Genomic DNA, 15,852 nt, shown 5'->3' on the forward strand with positions numbered 1-15,852 from the left:
TCGAGCCTCTCACAGGGCACAGATTTTTAGAAACTAAATAGTATCATATATTGTAAAAATCTTTGTAAAAAAAATCGGATACCAGTGCCCGGTTTAAAGATTCTTGATTTCCAGGCTATCTTAATATTCTGAAGGTATTACTGCTGAGAACCTTGTTGCTTCTGGGAAGAAATGACTTGACAGCCATGAAACATGGCATTCCTAATTGTGTACAACAGTAGTTCAAATTCTCCTATTGATTTAACATGATACGTGTAACATGGATTTTAATTATACTCTGTATCGATCTTAGCGCAAAAATTGGTATGAGCCTGAATGGTTGTGATCTGGTTGCCTCGTTGGCGCAGTAGGCAGCGCGTCAGTCTCATAATCTGAAGGTCGTGAGTTCGAGCCTCACACGGGGCATAGAGTTTTAGAAACTAACAAGTATCATGCATTGTAAAAATGTTTGTAAAAAAATCGGATACCCGTGCCCGGTTCAAAGAAACTTAATTTCCCGGCTGTCATGATATACTGAAGGAATTACTTATGAGAATCTTGTGGCTTCTGAGAAGAAATTACTTGAGAGCCATAACACATGGCATTCTTCATTGAGCACAACAGTAGTTAAATTTTTCATATTGATTTAACATAATATATGTAACATGGATTTTTATTATACTTTATATCAATCTCAGCGCAAAATTTGCTGTAAGCCTGACTCTTGCTGCTCAATGGTTCCCATGTTGGTGCAGTAGGCAGCACGTCGTTCTCATAATCTGATGGTCGTGAGTTCGAGCCTCTCACAGGGCACAGAGTATTAGAAACTAAATAGTATCATATATTGTAAAAATGTTTGTAAAAAAAATCGGATACCAGTGCCCGGTTTAAAGATTCTTGATTTCCAGGCTATCTTAATATTCTGAAGGTATTACTTCTGAGAACCTAGTTGCTTCTGGGAGGAAATGACTTGACAGCCATAAAACATGGCATTCCTAATTGTGTGCAACAGTAGTTCAAATTCTCCTATTGATTTAACATGATACGTGTAACATGGATTTTAATTATACTCTGTATCGATCTTAGCGCTAAAATTGGTATGAGCCTCAATGGTTATGTTTTAGTTGCCTCGTTGGCGCAGTAGGCAGCGCGTCAGTCTCATAATCTGAAGGTCGTGAGTTCGAGCCTCACACGGGGCATTGAGTTTTAGAAACTAACTAGTATCATGCATTGTAAAAATGTTTGTAAAAAAATCGGATACCCGTGCCCGGTTCAAAGAAACGTAATTTCCCGGCTGTCATGATATACTGAAGGAATTACTTATGAGAATCTTGTGGCTTCTGAGAAGAAATTACTTGAGAGCCATAACACATGGCATTCTTCATTGAGCACAACAGTAGTTAAATTTTTCATATTGATTTAACATAATATGTGTAACATGGATTTTTATTATACTTAATATCAATCTTAGCGCAAAAATTGCTGTAAGCCTGACTCTTGCTGCTCAATGGTTCCCATGTTGGTGCAGTAGGCAGCACGTCATTCTCATAATCTGATGGTCGTGAGTTCGAGCCTCTCACAGGGCACAGAGTATTAGAAACTAAATAGTATCATATATTGTAAAAATGTTTGTAAAAAAAATCGGATACCAGTGCCCGGTTTAAAGATTCTTGATTTCCAGGCTATCTTAATATTCTGAAGGTATTACTTCTGAGAACCTTGTTGCTTCTGGGAAGAAATGACTTGACAGAGTTTTAGAAACTAAATAGTATCATACATTGTAAAAATGTTTGTAAAAAAAATCGGATACCAGTGCCCGGTTTAAAGATTCTTGATTTCCAGGCTATCTTAATATTCTGAAGGTATTACTTCTGAGAACCTTGTTGCTTCTGGGAAGAAATTACTTGACAGCCATAAAACATGGCATTCCTAATTGTGTACAACAGTAGTTTAAATTCTCCTATTGATTTAACATGATACGTGTAACATGGATTTTAATTATACTCTGTATCGATCTTAGCGCAAACATTGGTATGAGCCTGAATGACTGTGATCTGGTTGCCTCGTTGGCGCAGTAGGCAGCGCGTCAGTCTCATAATCTGAAGGTCGTGAGTTCGAGCCTCACACGGGGCATAGAGTTTTAGAAACTAACAAGTATCATGCATTGTAAAAATGTTCGTAAAAAAATCGGATACCCGTGCCCGGTTCAAAGAAACTTCATTTCCCGGCTGTCATGATATACTGAAGGAATTACTTATGAGAATCTTGTGGCTTCTGAGAAGAAATTACTTGAGAGCCATAACACATGGCATTCTTCATTGAGCACAACAGTAGTTAAATGTTTCATATTGATTTAACATAATATGTGTAACATGGATTTTTATTATACTTAATATCAATCTTAGCGCAAAAATTGCTGTAAGCCTGACTCTTGCTGTTCAATGGTTCCCATGTTGGTGCAGTAGGCAGCATGTCATTCTCATAATCTGATGGTCGTGAGTTCGAGCCTCTCACAGGGCACAGAGTATTAGAAACTTAATAGTATCATATACTGTAAAAATGTTTGTAAAAAAAATCGGGTACCAGTGCCCGGTTTAAAGATTCTTGATTTCCAGGCTATCTTAATATTCTGAAGGTATTACTTCTGAGAACCTAGTTGCTTCTGGGAGGAAATGACTTGACAGCCATAAAACATGGCATTCCTAATTGTGTGCAACAGTAGTTCAAATTCTCCTATTGATTTAACATGATACGTGTAACATGGATTTTAATTATACTCTGTATCGATCTTAGCGCTAAAATTGGTATGAGCCTCAATGGTTATGTTTTAGTTGCCTCGTTGGCGCAGTAGGCAGCGCGTCAGTCTCATAATCTGAAGGTCGTGAGTTCGAGCCTCACACGGGGCATTGAGTTTTAGAAACTAACTAGTATCATGCATTGTAAAAATGTTTGTAAAAAAATCGGATACCCGTGCCCGGTTTAAAGAAACTTCATTTCCAGGCTGTCTTAATGTACGGAAGGTATTACTTATGAGGATCTTGTGGCTTCTGAGAAGAAATTACTTGACAGCCATAAAACATGGCATCCTTAATTGAGTACAACAGTAGTGCAAGTTGTCATAATGATTTATATATTATGTGTTACGTGGATTTTTATTATACTTAATATCAATCAAAGCGCAAAAATTGCTCTAAGCCTGACTCTTGCTGTTCACTGGTTCCCTCGTTGGTGCAGTAGGCAGCAAGTCATTCGCATAATCTGAAGGTCGTGAGTTCGAGCCTCTCACAGGGCACAGAGTTTTAGAAACTAAATAGTATCATATATTGTAAAAATGTTTGTAAAAAAAATCGGATACCAGTGCCCGGTTTAAAGATTCTTGATTTCCAGGCTATCTTAATATTCTGAAGGCATTACTTCTGAGAACCTTGTTGCTTCTGGGAAGAAATGACTTGACAGAGTTTTAGAAACTAAATAGTATCATATATTGTAAAAATGTTTGTAAAAAAAATCGGATACCAGTGCCCGGTTTAAAGATTCTTGATTTCCAGGCTATCTTAATATTCTGAAGGTATTACTTCTGAGAACCTTGTTGCTTCTGGGAAGAAATTACTTGACAGCCATAAAACATGGCATTCCTAATTGTGTACAACAGTAGTTCAAATTCTCCTATTGATTTAACATGATACGTGTAACATGGATTTTAATTATACTCTGTATCGATCTTAGCGCAAAAATTGGTATGAGCCTGAATGGTTGTGACCTGGTTGCCTCGTTGGCGCAGTAGGCAGCGTGGCAGTCTCATAATCTGAAGGTGGTGAGTTCGAGCCTCACACGGGGCATTGAGTTTTAGAAACTAACAAGTATCATGCATTGTAAAAATGTTTGTAAAAAAATCGGATGCCCGTGCCCGGTTTAAAGAAACTTCATTTCCAGGCTGTCTTAATGTACGGAAGGTATTACTTATGATAATCTTGTGGCTTCTGAGAAGAAATTACTTGACAGCCATAAAACATGGCATCCTTAATTGAGTACAACAGTAGTTCAAGTTGTCATAATGATTTATATATTATGTGTTACGTGGATTTTTATTATACTTAATATCAATCAAAGCGCAAAAATTGCACTAAGCCTGACTCTTGCTGTTCACTGGTTCCCTCGTTGGTGCAGTAGGCAGCAAGTCATTCGCATAATCTGAAGGTCGTGAGTTCGAGCCTCTCACAGGGCACAGATTTTTAGAAACTAAATAGTATCATATATTGTAAAAATGTTTGTAAAAAAAATCGGATACCAGTGCCCGGTTTAAAGATTCTTGATTTCCAGGCTATCTTAATATTCTGAAGGTATTACTTCTGAGAACCTTGTTGCTTCTGGGAAGAAATGACTTGACAGAGTTTTAGAAACTAAATGGTATCATATATTGTAAAAATGTTTGTAAAAAAAATCGGATACCAGTGCCCGGTTTAAAGATTCTTGATTTCCAGGCTATCTTAATATTCTGAAGGTATTACTTCTGAGAACCTTGTTGCTTCTGGGAAGAAATGACTTGACAGCCATAAAACATGGCATTCCTAATTGTGTACAACAGTAGTTCAAATTCTCCTATTGATTTAACATGATACGTGTAACATGGATTTTAATTATACTCTGTATCGATCTTAGCGCTAAAATTGGTATGAGCCTCAATGGTTGTGATCTGGTTGCCTCGTTGGCGCAGTAGGCAGCGCGTCAATCTCATAATCTGAAGGTCGTGAGTTCGAGCCTCACACGGGGCATAGTGTTTTAGAAACTAACTAGTATCATGCATTGTAAAAATGTTTGTAAAAAAATCGGATACCCGTGCCCGGTTTAAAGAAACTTCATTTCCAGGCTGTCTTAATGTACGGAAGGTATTACTTATGAAAATCTTGTGGCTTCTGAGAAGAAATTACTTGACAGCCATAAAACATGGCATCCTTAATTGAGTACAACAGTAGTTGAAGTTGTCATAATGATTTACATATTATGTGTTACGTGGATTTTTATTATACTTAATATCAATCAAAGCGCAAAAATTGCTCTAAGCCTGACTCTTGCGGTTCACTGGTTTTGTTGGTGCAGTAGGCAGCACGTCATTCGCATAATCTGAAGGTCGTGAGTTCGAGCCTCTCACAGGGCACAGAGTTTTAGAAACTAAATAGTATCATATATTGTAAAAATGTTTGTAAAAAAAATCGGATTCCAGTGCCCGGTTTAAATATTCTTGATTTCCAGGCTATCTTAATATTCTGAAGGTATTACTTCTGAGAACCTTGTTGCTTCTGGGAAGAAATGACTTGACAGAGTTTTAGAAACTAAATAGTATCATATATTGTAAAAATGTTTGTAAAAAAAATCGGATACCAGTGCCCGGTTTAAAGATTCTTGATTTCCAGGCTATCTTAATATTCTGAAGGTATTACTTCTGAGAACCTTGTTGCTTCTGGGAAGAAATGACTTGACAGCCATAAAACATGGCATTCCTAATTGTGTACAACAGTAGTTCAAATTCTCCTATTGATTTAACATGATACGTGTAACATGGATTTTAATTATACTCTGTATCGATCTTAGCGCAAAAATTGGTATGAGCCTGAATGGTTGTGACCTGGTTGCCTCGTTGGCGCAGTAGGCAGCGTGGCAGTCTCATAATCTGAAGGGCGTGAGTTCGAGCCTCACACGGGGCATTGAGTTTTAGAAACTAACCAGTATCATGCATTGTAAAAATGTTTGTAAAAAAATCGGATACCCGTGCCCGGTTTAAAGAAACTTCATTTCCAGGCTGTCTTAATGTACGGAAGGTATTACTTATGATAATCTTGTGGCTTCTGAGAAGAAATTACTTGACAGCCATAAAACATGGCATCCTTAATTGAGTACAACAGTAGTTCAAGTTGTCATAATGATTTATATATTATGTGTTACGTGGAATTTTATTATACTTAATATCAATCAAAGCGCAAAAATTGCTCTAAGCCTGACTCTTGCTGTTCACTGGTTCCCTCGTTGGTGCAGTAGGCAGCAAGTCATTCGCATAATCTGAAGGTCGTGAGTTCGAGCCTCTCACAGGGCACAGATTTTTAGAAACTAAATAGTATCATATATTGTAAAAATGTTTGTAAAAAAAATCGGATACCAGTGCCCGGTTTAAAGATTCTTGATTTCCAGGCTATCTTAATATTCTGAAGGTATTACTTCTGAGAACCTTGTTGCTTCTGGGAAGAAATGACTTGACAGAGTTTTAGAAACTAAATAGTATCATATATTGTAAAAATGTTTGTAAAAAAAATCGGATACCAGTGCCCGGTTTAAAGATTCTTGATTTCCAGGCTATCTTAATATTCTGAAGGTATTACTTCTGAGAACCTTGTTGCTTCTGGGAAGAAATGACTTGACAGCCATAAAACATGGCATTCCTAATTGTGTACAACAGTAGTTCAAATTCTCCTATTGATTTAACATGATACGTGTAACATGGATTTTAATTATACTCTGTATCGATCTTAGCGCAAAAATTGGTATGAGCCTGAATTGGTTGTGATCTGGTTGTCTCGTTGGCGCAGTAGGCAGCGCGTCAGTCTCATAATCTGAAGGTCGTGAGTTCGAGCCTCACACGGGGCAAAGAGTTTTAGAAACTAACAAGTATCATGCATTGTAAAAATGTTTGTAAAAAAATCGGATACCCGTGCCCGGTTCAAAGAAACGTAATTTCCCGGCTGTCATGATATACTGAAGGAATTACTTATGAGAATCTTGTGGCTTCTGAGAAGAAATTACTTGAGAGCCATAACACATGGCATTCTTCATTGAGCACAACAGTAGTTAAATTTTTCATATTGATTTAACATAATATGTGTAACATGGATTTTTATTATACTTAATATCAATCTTAGCGCAAAAATTGCTGTAAGCCTGACTCATGCTGCTCAATGGTTCCCATGTTGGTGCAGTAGGCAGCACGTCATTCTCATAATCTGATGGTCGTGAGTTCGAGCCTCTCACAGGGCACAGAGTATTAGAAACTAAATAGTATCATATATTGTAAAAATGTTTGTAAAAAAAATCGGATACCAGTGCCCGGTTTAAAGATTCTTGATTTCCAGGCTATCTTAATATTCTGAAGGTATTACTTCTGAGAACCTTGTTGCTTCTGGGAAGAAATGACTTGACAGAGTTTTAGAAACTAAATAGTATCATATATTGTAAAAATGTTTGTAAAAAAAATTGGATACCAGTGCCCGGTTTAAAGATTCTTGATTTCCAGGCTATCTTAATATTCTGAAGGTATTACTTCTGAGAACCTTGTTGCTTCTGGGAAGAAATGACTTGACAGCCATAAAACATGGCATTCCTAATTGTGTACAACAGTAGTTCAAATTCTCCTATTGATTTAACATGATACGTGTAACATGGATTTTAATTATACTCTGTATCGATCTTAGCGCAAACATTGGTATGAGCCTGAATGGTTGTGATCTGGTTGCCTCGTTGGCGCTACCTAAATCCGATCCGTCTGCTTTTTAGATTCTGGATCGTCCAACCAAATCATCGGATTTCCAATATCTTTTCACCAGAATGACCAATCACACGTTCCACTGTCCATTTCTCTCCATTTCTCTTCCATATCTTTTCACCAGAATGACCAATCACACGTTCCACTGTCCATTTCTCTCCCTGCGCTAAGCCAATCACGGACAGGCTAGCGACGCTCCGAATTCGGAATGGATTTTAACTGTAGAACAAACCACACGTATTCAATCGTCATTCCTGAAAACGACTCTGTAAGGTAAGGGTTTGAATTACATTAAAACACATTTAACACATTTAACACATCCAATCGCGGAAATGATCCACCCTATAAATTCGGACAGGTCATGCTCTGGAAAAGGTAGCGGTAATAACGGTAGTAAGTACGCTCTTCTGAAAACTAGTCTGCAATGTAACTGTTTGCAATTTACATTACAACAAATGCTTTACATTTAAGAACCAATAAATCGCGGAAATTATCGACGTTATAAATTCGTTCTACTGAATATAGGGTATTACTTTATCCAAAAGTCTGACCGTGCGGATTGTCTTAGCTTGTCCGGACATGTCACTACTTTTCCTCGTCATTTCACTGACTTTGGTTAATTTACAAGCATGTTAGCATCGGTTTAACTTTACTAACTTGAAATGATCGACGATCTAAATTCGTTCTACTGAATATTGGTATTATTTAATCCAAAAGTCTGACCGTGCGGATTGTCTTACCTTGTCCGGACATGTCACTACTTTTCCTTGTCATTTCACTGACTTTGGTTAATTTACTAGCATGTTAGCATCGGTTTAACTTTACGAACTTGGGTCAACTTCTTGTTAATTTATTGCATGTCAGCCTCAGTAGGAACTAGTAGTACGATTACGGTGAACGACCATTTTAATTCACCTGTACGGTGAACGACCATTTTAATTCACCTGTACGGTAAACAACCATTTTAGATTACATGGGGATATACTAGGGATTATTTTGTATGTATCACACATACACACACACACACACACACACACACACACACACACACACACACACACACACACACACACGTATATGTATATATATATATATATATATATATATATATATATATATATATATAGCATATGTCTTTGACAATGTATGGTAACTTGGCCATTCTTCCCCTTGTCTTCAGATGTCTACTAAGAAGCATCGATCCATGGGGTCTGAGGAGTGGGTGAGCCGCCTGAGGGCATTTGCCTCTTCTGGCACTTGGCCCTCCAGTGCAGGGAACAGGCCATCTCCAAAACAGGCCAAGTGGCACAACCTCTACCAGAAGGTAAGCTTTGCCCCAACAGTAAACCAAAACTCCAAAGTGAACCAATTGTGTCTAAGTAAATCATTCTTTTCAATTAATTACAGATTGAGAAGTGTCCCATGATGCTGCGTGGGCAGACCTTAATGTTAGGGATAGCCCAGACATGTACCTGTGGCTTTCACTCCCAGCAGGTAATATTGAGAGCCTGGTGAAATAAATGCATTTTGTAGGCTTACAATTTGTGATGTGGACAAAATCCCATATTGATTAGTATTAATGCTTGTTTAATGGTTTTATTGTTTCTGTCTGTCAGTCTGTGAGAAGCCCTGCAGCTACCTCTGCCTCCACCTCTGCTGCGCCTGCACGGAGCCCTGGGAGGCCTGCATTGACGCTGGCGATGGTGAATATTTCCATCACATTAAATACCATGTCATTCACCTGGTTAGCCATGATCAACTCATCTCAGATCTGTGTGTTTACATAACTTTCATGCGTATCACTGGTGTGTGTATAATGTCATTTTTAACACCATTTTATTAAGACTATTCTTGGTTGATTTTCAGTTTGAGAAAGCGCGGTTTGGTGGGACTTTGTCTGCTGCAGCCAAGCCGAATGTCAATCTGACCAGGAGGCCTGTTGAGGTAATTGATGTACCTATAGCTGTGCCTGATGCCTAAGAACACAGCCATACAGCCAACACTATCTTTGTTTTGTAATTGTACTTCATCGGCTCTGTTTCCCCCTCTTCCCAGCGTCCCTCCAGCCCTGCCACTGTCCCGTCTGGGAGAAGCACTCCATCCGCTACCCCACCTCGAGTGACGCCCCCTTCCAGTCCCAGATTCTACAGGCCTGTCTCCCCTTTCTCTCTGCCTCCATCCAGCCCCATCATGTCGGCGGCGAGGACCAGCTCTTCTCCTCTGGTTCGTGCAACTGTAATAACCTCTCTACAGGTCTTACATACTGTAGCGTGTAGCGGATAGATGATTTATGATCTTTTTCTTTTTCTTTATGTAGGTTGAATCAGATACGAGTCCTGCTCCTCCAGGTCTCCTCCCTGCTCCTCCAGGTCTCCTCCCTGCTCCTCCAGGTCTCCTCCCTGCTCCTCCAGGTCTCCTCCCTGCTCCTCCAGGTCTCCTCCCTGCTCCTCCAGGTCCCCTCCCTGCTCCTCCTGGTCCCCTCCCTGCTCCTCCTGGTCCCCTCCCTGCTCCTCCTCTTGCTGCTCAGTTCTGGCTGCCGGTGGAAATGAGGAAGACCATTCCCCAGCAGGACCAGCGCTGGATTGCATCCACGCTGTGGAGGAACCAGCGGCTGCGACCGGACGTCCAGCTCTGGTATGAGCCACCTGTTCCTGCCCTCATCTACAACCAGGTCCCATCACCAGACCGCTTTTTTATGCACCGGCTCCTGGTGTGGATGCCCTACCACCTGTGGAAGGTGAGGCTGTCCTGCCCCCAGTGCAAGGGGCAGCTCACCGGGGCCGGCATCCACAAGAGGGCACGGAAGGTCCTGGACGTGGACAGGTACTACCTGATGGTGACGGAGACCCTCAGGTGCAACTCCTCCAGTTGCATATCAAATTACCTGTCCACGAGCCAGACCGTCCTGGACCAGCTGAGCTTGGCTCTCCGCGGGGAGTTCCGCCTCATCCTGACCCGCAAGTGAGTTCAGATCATGAAAGCAAATATATTTTTTCAGTAATCAGTAATCCAGCAAATAGCAATATTTGATCACACTAAACCCCATCAATATTAGATCAAAAATATTTATAACATTTTGCCCATAGAAAACTCTTTGTCCAGCCAAACTAAATAATTTGATACAATCATACCTGTCCACAAAGGTATGCGTGTGACATCCGTGTCATCCGGATGCTACGGGAGAGGACCCTCGGCAACAGCTCCACACGCCTGGCCAAACAGCTGCGGGAGAACCACGGCGAGGAGTGGCTGCAGCGGTTGGCCCGCTACATGGAGCTGGCCAATGACTTTGCCCGCAGGCCCGGTCTCTTCCCTGTGGTCTGTCAGAGCCCCCCCGAGCCTATCGCTGTCCCGACCAACAGGTGGCTCCTGACGGTGTACGGGAAGGACTTGATGAGCCGTATGGGTCACATCAAGGCCAGCATCACCTCCACCTTTGGCTCCATTTTAAAAATGGATTCTACAAAGAAGGTAAAAAGGACATCAGTAATAATGCATCAACAATATATGAAATGGGTTTTCTCATAACACCATATCCCAGCTTGGGAGCCATTGAAGTTATAGTCACAAATGTGTCAATGTTTATTTGATGTGCATTTTTGCGTGTGTAAATGCCTCTTTTATATGTTTATTCCTAGATATATATTTTGCTTCTGTTTTGTTCTTATTCTAATTTATATTACTGTTTTGAAAGCACTCTGAATTAGTTTATTCTGATTAATTCCAGATGACCAAAAAGCTGGCTGGAGCCGCCAAGGGGACGGCGCTCTGGGTGTCCTCCGTCAGCAACGAGAAGGGGCAGGTCCTGATCAGCGTCCTGACAGCCCAGGAGGGACCTGGACTGGACCGGATGGTGTCAGGCCTCATCAGGCGCTACAGCGAGGCGGGCGTGGCTCCCCCTATACTCCTCTATGTGGACTGTGGCTGCTGCAAGGAGACGGGAGGGGAGAGCAAGCTGCAGGCCAGGTTCGGCGGCTGGCCAGACCTCGTCATCCGGCTGGACATCTGGCACTTCCTTCGGCGGCTTGCGGCCGGATGCACGACCGACGCCCACGCCCTGTACCCCATCTTCATGGCCACGCTCTCCGTCTGCCTGTTTGAGTGGGACCCTGAAGATGTGGCCCTTCTGCGCCACGCCAAGAGGGAGGAGCTCCGGAGGGAGGGTGTGCCCGGCATCTCCGAGGCTCTGGTGGACAGCCGGTTGACCAAGGCCCAGTTGGCGCTGTACTGCAGGCGGAGGACCCGTGGAGAGGAGGCCACCATCCGCCAGGTGGAGGCCCTGCTGCAGGAGCTGATGGGGGACAAAGGCAGGGACCTGCTGGGTGTTCCCCTCCTGGACCAGGTGAGGATGGAGCACATCTGGCGGGTTCAGAAGAGGCACGTCAAGTGCATCCAGGACCTGCCAGGTGTGCCTCTGTACACAGAGACCGGCACCACCACCACCAAGGACGGCGTCGTCCTCACCAAATACAGGTGTGCGCGAGGTTCAACGTCACTGGAGTCCTTCCACTGCCACCTGAACCGCTTTATTCCAGGTGAGTTTTAATGGCATCACCAGCGTCTAACACACTGACGACCATTTACTTTTATTGGTAATACATGTTTTACAATACAATATTCTGTACTTTCAGGGACCCAGGCCAATGACCTGAACTTCCAGCTCTACTTGCTGGACGGGCTGAACCGGTGGAACCAGGACCGGGCTGCTGCTGCTGTGGCTGAGAAGATGTCCGCTCTCCTCAGCTACTCAGGGGATCTGGTACACTGTGTGAACACATTTGGCACCAATGTGTTTGGACAGATGTTTGTCCCCTCTTTCCGCCTCCCCAGCAAGTACACTGGTAAGTTGCACTGAATACTGAATGCTTTACACTGGGACATGAAATGACGACCAGGCATGTATACGTTTATAATGAAATGTTGTTAATTATGCAAAACAGATTAGATTCACATATTTGCATATTCTGTCGTCCAATCTGTCATCATAAATATGTTAACAAGTCACAACAAGAAGGTGCTATAATCAAATAATGAATGGGGGCTGCTCACTTTCTATCTATATTCAGACCAACATTAATATGGGTTCCACACATGTTGATGTACTTATTCTGCTAATCAAAATGTTGTTTTCATTCCCAGGAGAGTTGATAGGCATTGACTACCTCTACATGCAGACGGGGAAGTGCATGCAGGACATGGATCCTGAGGGGGAGGAGACGGAGCAGCTGCTGGAGGACCTGGGCGACGAGGCAGAGGATGAGGGCTTCACAGACGACACCGAGGCTAGTCTGGAGCTCTTCTCTGCCCTCATTTCACTACCACCTGCTCAGCCCTCCACCAGTGGTTCCTGGTCCGCTGCTCCACCTCCTCCTTCTCCACCACCGGCTCAGCCCTCCACCAGTGGTTCCTGGTCCGCTGCTCCACCTCCTCCTTCTCCACCACCACCGGCTCAGCCCTCCACCAGTGGTTCCTGGTCCGCTGCTCCACCTCCTCCTTCTCCTCCACCACCGGCTCAGCCCTCCACCAGTGGTTCCTGGTCCGCTGCTCCACCTCCTCCTTCTCCACCACCACCTCCACCTGCGTCATCTGCTGTCACCGCTCCGGGTGCCGCCCCACAGGTTCCTGTTGAGCAGTTGGTAAGTACCTTTGAGCAATAGTGAAACATAACATTTCGATTTCTTTCCTATTTGTCCAGCATCGATGTTAAAATGGTTTTATTTTTCAGGCAGTGGATGAAAACAACATCCCGGGCCTGGAGAGGGTGGACCGCCTAGCCGAGTATCTGGTGGGGCTGAGGAGCCAGACCAGCCTGGCCCTCAGCAACCGGGATGTCGGCATCATCGTCGGCCTGTGGGAGGACCTGCTGCCCTACGACCAGCAGAAGGCGGTGTACCATGCACGGCACCAGGACAGGCTGCTGACGGGGCGCTTCAGGTCGCCGAAGAAGAAGGGAGAGTTCACGTCGGGTGTGGACAGTTTGCGGAGATGCACCATAACAGCGAGTGCATCTCCTGCACAGTGGCCTTCATGCTGCCGCCTGGTTGATGCCATCTGTGTTAGGCTCTGCACCCTCCACCCTTCCCCTACCAAGAAGGGGAAGGGGTACCTCTCAAGGTGGAGTCTGATCCTGAGGGACTACCGCAGGATCAGACAGCTCATCCTGGCCAACGGGGCCGTGATGTCCACCACCAGCCTGCAGCTGGTTGAGGTGAACCAGACCACCCTCATCCAGTGGCACAACAGGAGGGTGGCCAGGCAGGGTGTCTCCGTGTTGTGCCAGGGTGTAGACCTGCCTGCCCCTGTGCCTGTTGCCACCGTGGTCTTACCTCCGGGTATGGACCGCCCCGCTGTGGCTCCTCAAACCCCGGGCCTGGTGAAATATTCCTACCACCTCCCGGAGAGCACAGCGGGGCGGGCCAAAATGAACCGGAGGGCCACAGCCACTGCCACCGCAGCCGTAGCACCAGCACCAGCACCGGCACCAGCACCAGCAACGGCACCTGCAACGGCTGTAAGGCCCAGGATGAAGACAGCCCAGAGGCGGCTGTTTCCCTGTCCTCCCACCCCTGCCCCTGTCATCAGCAGCACCCCTGCTCCATTTGTTTTTGCCCTCCCCCGGGCCCCTGCTCCATTTGTTTTTGCCCTCCCCCGGGCCCCTACTCTCTCCGGCACTCCTGCCCTCACCCAATCCCTCCCTAGCACATCATTCCTCCCGGTAAACCCCCTGTTGCGCTACCCTCACGCCCAGCCCCCCATTATGTTTGCTGTCCCCTCAGCAGTGCCTCCTGCAGAACGGAAGAGGCCTTACAACAGGACTGGGGAGGCAAATAAATGCAGGAGGTGTGGGGAGCCCCGGAGTGCAGCGACTGGCCACAGCCAGTACAAGGGGAAAATCTACTGCCCCTCCTCCGAGTCCCTGACCAAGGAGCAGTGGTTGGCGGAGAGGAGGAAATAAGATTACCAGTGTATAGTATCTATGTTATATGTTAAAATAAACATGTTTATATATTAACAAATGTTTTAAGAATTATTTGCTGGTCATCTTATTCGAATCATTAGCCAGATCCACTCCACAAGAGGAAGCAACATACTACTATTGCAATATAATATGCACACAAAATGATTTATAGTTGAAATACTTGTAGGTTGAAGATGGAGGCTAAATTGAGCCCACAGGTCACAATACAAATAATAACTAAACAAGTAGCTTGCTAAAGAGTGCACAGGTGTGCTGTGAATAGCTGTATGGCTACAACAATAGTGGAAAAGAAAGTAACATATTCATTAGAATATTCCCATTAAAATAAGTGCATATGTGTGTCAATGGAGGGCAAGGGTAATTATATTTGCGCAAGAGATCTTGAGTACATCCATGAATTAACCAAAAAAAATGTTTGTCACCGGTGGGACTTGAACCGCCGACCTTCTGTTCCAAGGCTGAAGAATTGCAAACAAAACTCCACATTCTCAGGTTTTTATTAGTTTTTTATGTAATGAAATGTTTTTTTGTAATTTATGTCCTAAATTTCTCTCATTCCCTTCCCTTTCCCCTTTTTCTCCCTTTGTCCTCTCTTTTTCCCCTTTTTCTCCCTTTTTCCTCTCTTTTTCCTTCCTTTTCTTCTCCCCCCCTTCTCCCCCCTTTCCTTCCTTCTTCCCCCCCCTTAAAAGACTATTGTTCCCCAGCTTGCGCCAAAGCTGGGGAACAATAGTCTTTTAAGGGGGGGGAAGAAGGAAGGAAAGGGGGGAGAAGGGGGGGAGAAGAAAAGGAAGGAAAAAGAGAGGAAAAAGGGAGAAAAAGGGGAAAAAGAGAGGAAAAAGAGAGGACAAAGGGAGAAAAAGGGGAAAGGGAAGGGATTGAGAGAAATTTAGGACATAAATTACAAAAAAACATTTCATTACAATAAAAAACTAATAAAAACCTGAGAATGTGGAGTTTTGTTTGCAATTCTTCAGCCTTGGAACAGAAGGTCGGCGGTTCAAGTCCCACCGGTGACAAACATTTTTTTTGGTTCATTCATGGATGTACTCAAGATCTCTTGCGCAAATATAATTACCCTTGCCCTCCATTGACACACATATGCACTTATTTTAATGGGAATATTCTAATGAATATGTTACTTTCTTTTCCACTATTGTTGTAGCCATACAGCTATTCACAGCACACCTGTGCACTCTTTAGCAAGCTACTTGTTTAGTTATTTGTATCGTGACCTGTGGGCTCAATTTAGCCTCCATCTTCAACCTACAAGTATTTCAACTATAAATCCTTTTGTGTGCATATTATATTGCAATAGTAGTATGGTGCTTCCTCTTGTGGTGTGGATCTGGCTAATGATTCGAATAAG

The 15,852-nt window shown here is 43.6% G+C and overlaps 1 protein-coding gene and 6 non-coding genes across 7 annotated transcripts; all 7 read left to right on the forward strand.

The window, feature by feature from the left end:
• Positions 1 to 332: 332 nt before the first annotated feature.
• Positions 333 to 405, forward strand: trnam-cau (transfer RNA methionine (anticodon CAU)). Its single transcript has one exon. It is a non-coding gene; the product is annotated as a tRNA-Met (tRNA).
• Positions 406 to 1,105: 700 nt separating this feature from the next.
• On the forward strand, positions 1,106 to 1,178 carry trnam-cau (transfer RNA methionine (anticodon CAU)). The gene has a single exon. It is a non-coding gene; the product is annotated as a tRNA-Met (tRNA).
• An 861-nt stretch (positions 1,179 to 2,039) lies between these two features.
• On the forward strand, positions 2,040 to 2,112 carry trnam-cau (transfer RNA methionine (anticodon CAU)). The gene has a single exon. It is a non-coding gene; the product is annotated as a tRNA-Met (tRNA).
• A 700-nt stretch (positions 2,113 to 2,812) lies between these two features.
• Positions 2,813 to 2,885, forward strand: trnam-cau (transfer RNA methionine (anticodon CAU)). Its single transcript has one exon. It is a non-coding gene; the product is annotated as a tRNA-Met (tRNA).
• A 1,793-nt stretch (positions 2,886 to 4,678) lies between these two features.
• trnam-cau (transfer RNA methionine (anticodon CAU)) lies at positions 4,679 to 4,751 on the forward strand. Its single transcript has one exon. It is a non-coding gene; the product is annotated as a tRNA-Met (tRNA).
• A 1,791-nt stretch (positions 4,752 to 6,542) lies between these two features.
• Positions 6,543 to 6,615, forward strand: trnam-cau (transfer RNA methionine (anticodon CAU)). The gene has a single exon. It is a non-coding gene; the product is annotated as a tRNA-Met (tRNA).
• Positions 6,616 to 7,497: 882 nt separating this feature from the next.
• LOC130371071 (uncharacterized) lies at positions 7,498 to 14,462 on the forward strand. Its single transcript, XM_056576701.1, has 12 exons — positions 7,498 to 7,780; positions 8,688 to 8,831; positions 8,915 to 9,001; positions 9,124 to 9,210; positions 9,374 to 9,451; positions 9,563 to 9,730; positions 9,825 to 10,468; positions 10,651 to 10,978; positions 11,235 to 12,042; positions 12,139 to 12,348; positions 12,647 to 13,143; positions 13,233 to 14,462. The coding sequence occupies exons 2-12, from the start codon at positions 8,688 to 8,690 to the stop codon at positions 14,460 to 14,462; spliced, it is 4,281 nt and encodes a 1,426-aa protein (XP_056432676.1). The 5' UTR covers positions 7,498 to 7,780.
• The last annotated feature ends 1,390 nt before the right edge of the window (positions 14,463 to 15,852 follow it).

This window comes from Gadus chalcogrammus, chromosome 18, assembly GCF_026213295.1.
Source record: "Gadus chalcogrammus isolate NIFS_2021 chromosome 18, NIFS_Gcha_1.0, whole genome shotgun sequence".
Classification (NCBI taxonomy): domain Eukaryota; kingdom Metazoa; phylum Chordata; class Actinopteri; order Gadiformes; family Gadidae; genus Gadus; species Gadus chalcogrammus.

Excerpts from the sequence above, each read along its gene's own strand:
- LOC130371071 (XM_056576701.1), top strand. The coding sequence starts at position 8,688 with ATGTCTACTAAGAAGCATCGATCCATGGGGTCTGAGGAGTGGGTGAGC. Across the intron at positions 9,731-9,824 it reads GGACCAGCTCTTCTCCTCTG|GTTGAATCAGATACGAGTCC; the intron begins GTTCGTGCAACT and ends TTCTTTATGTAG. Across the intron at positions 10,979-11,234 it reads AAATGGATTCTACAAAGAAG|ATGACCAAAAAGCTGGCTGG; the intron begins GTAAAAAGGACA and ends GATTAATTCCAG.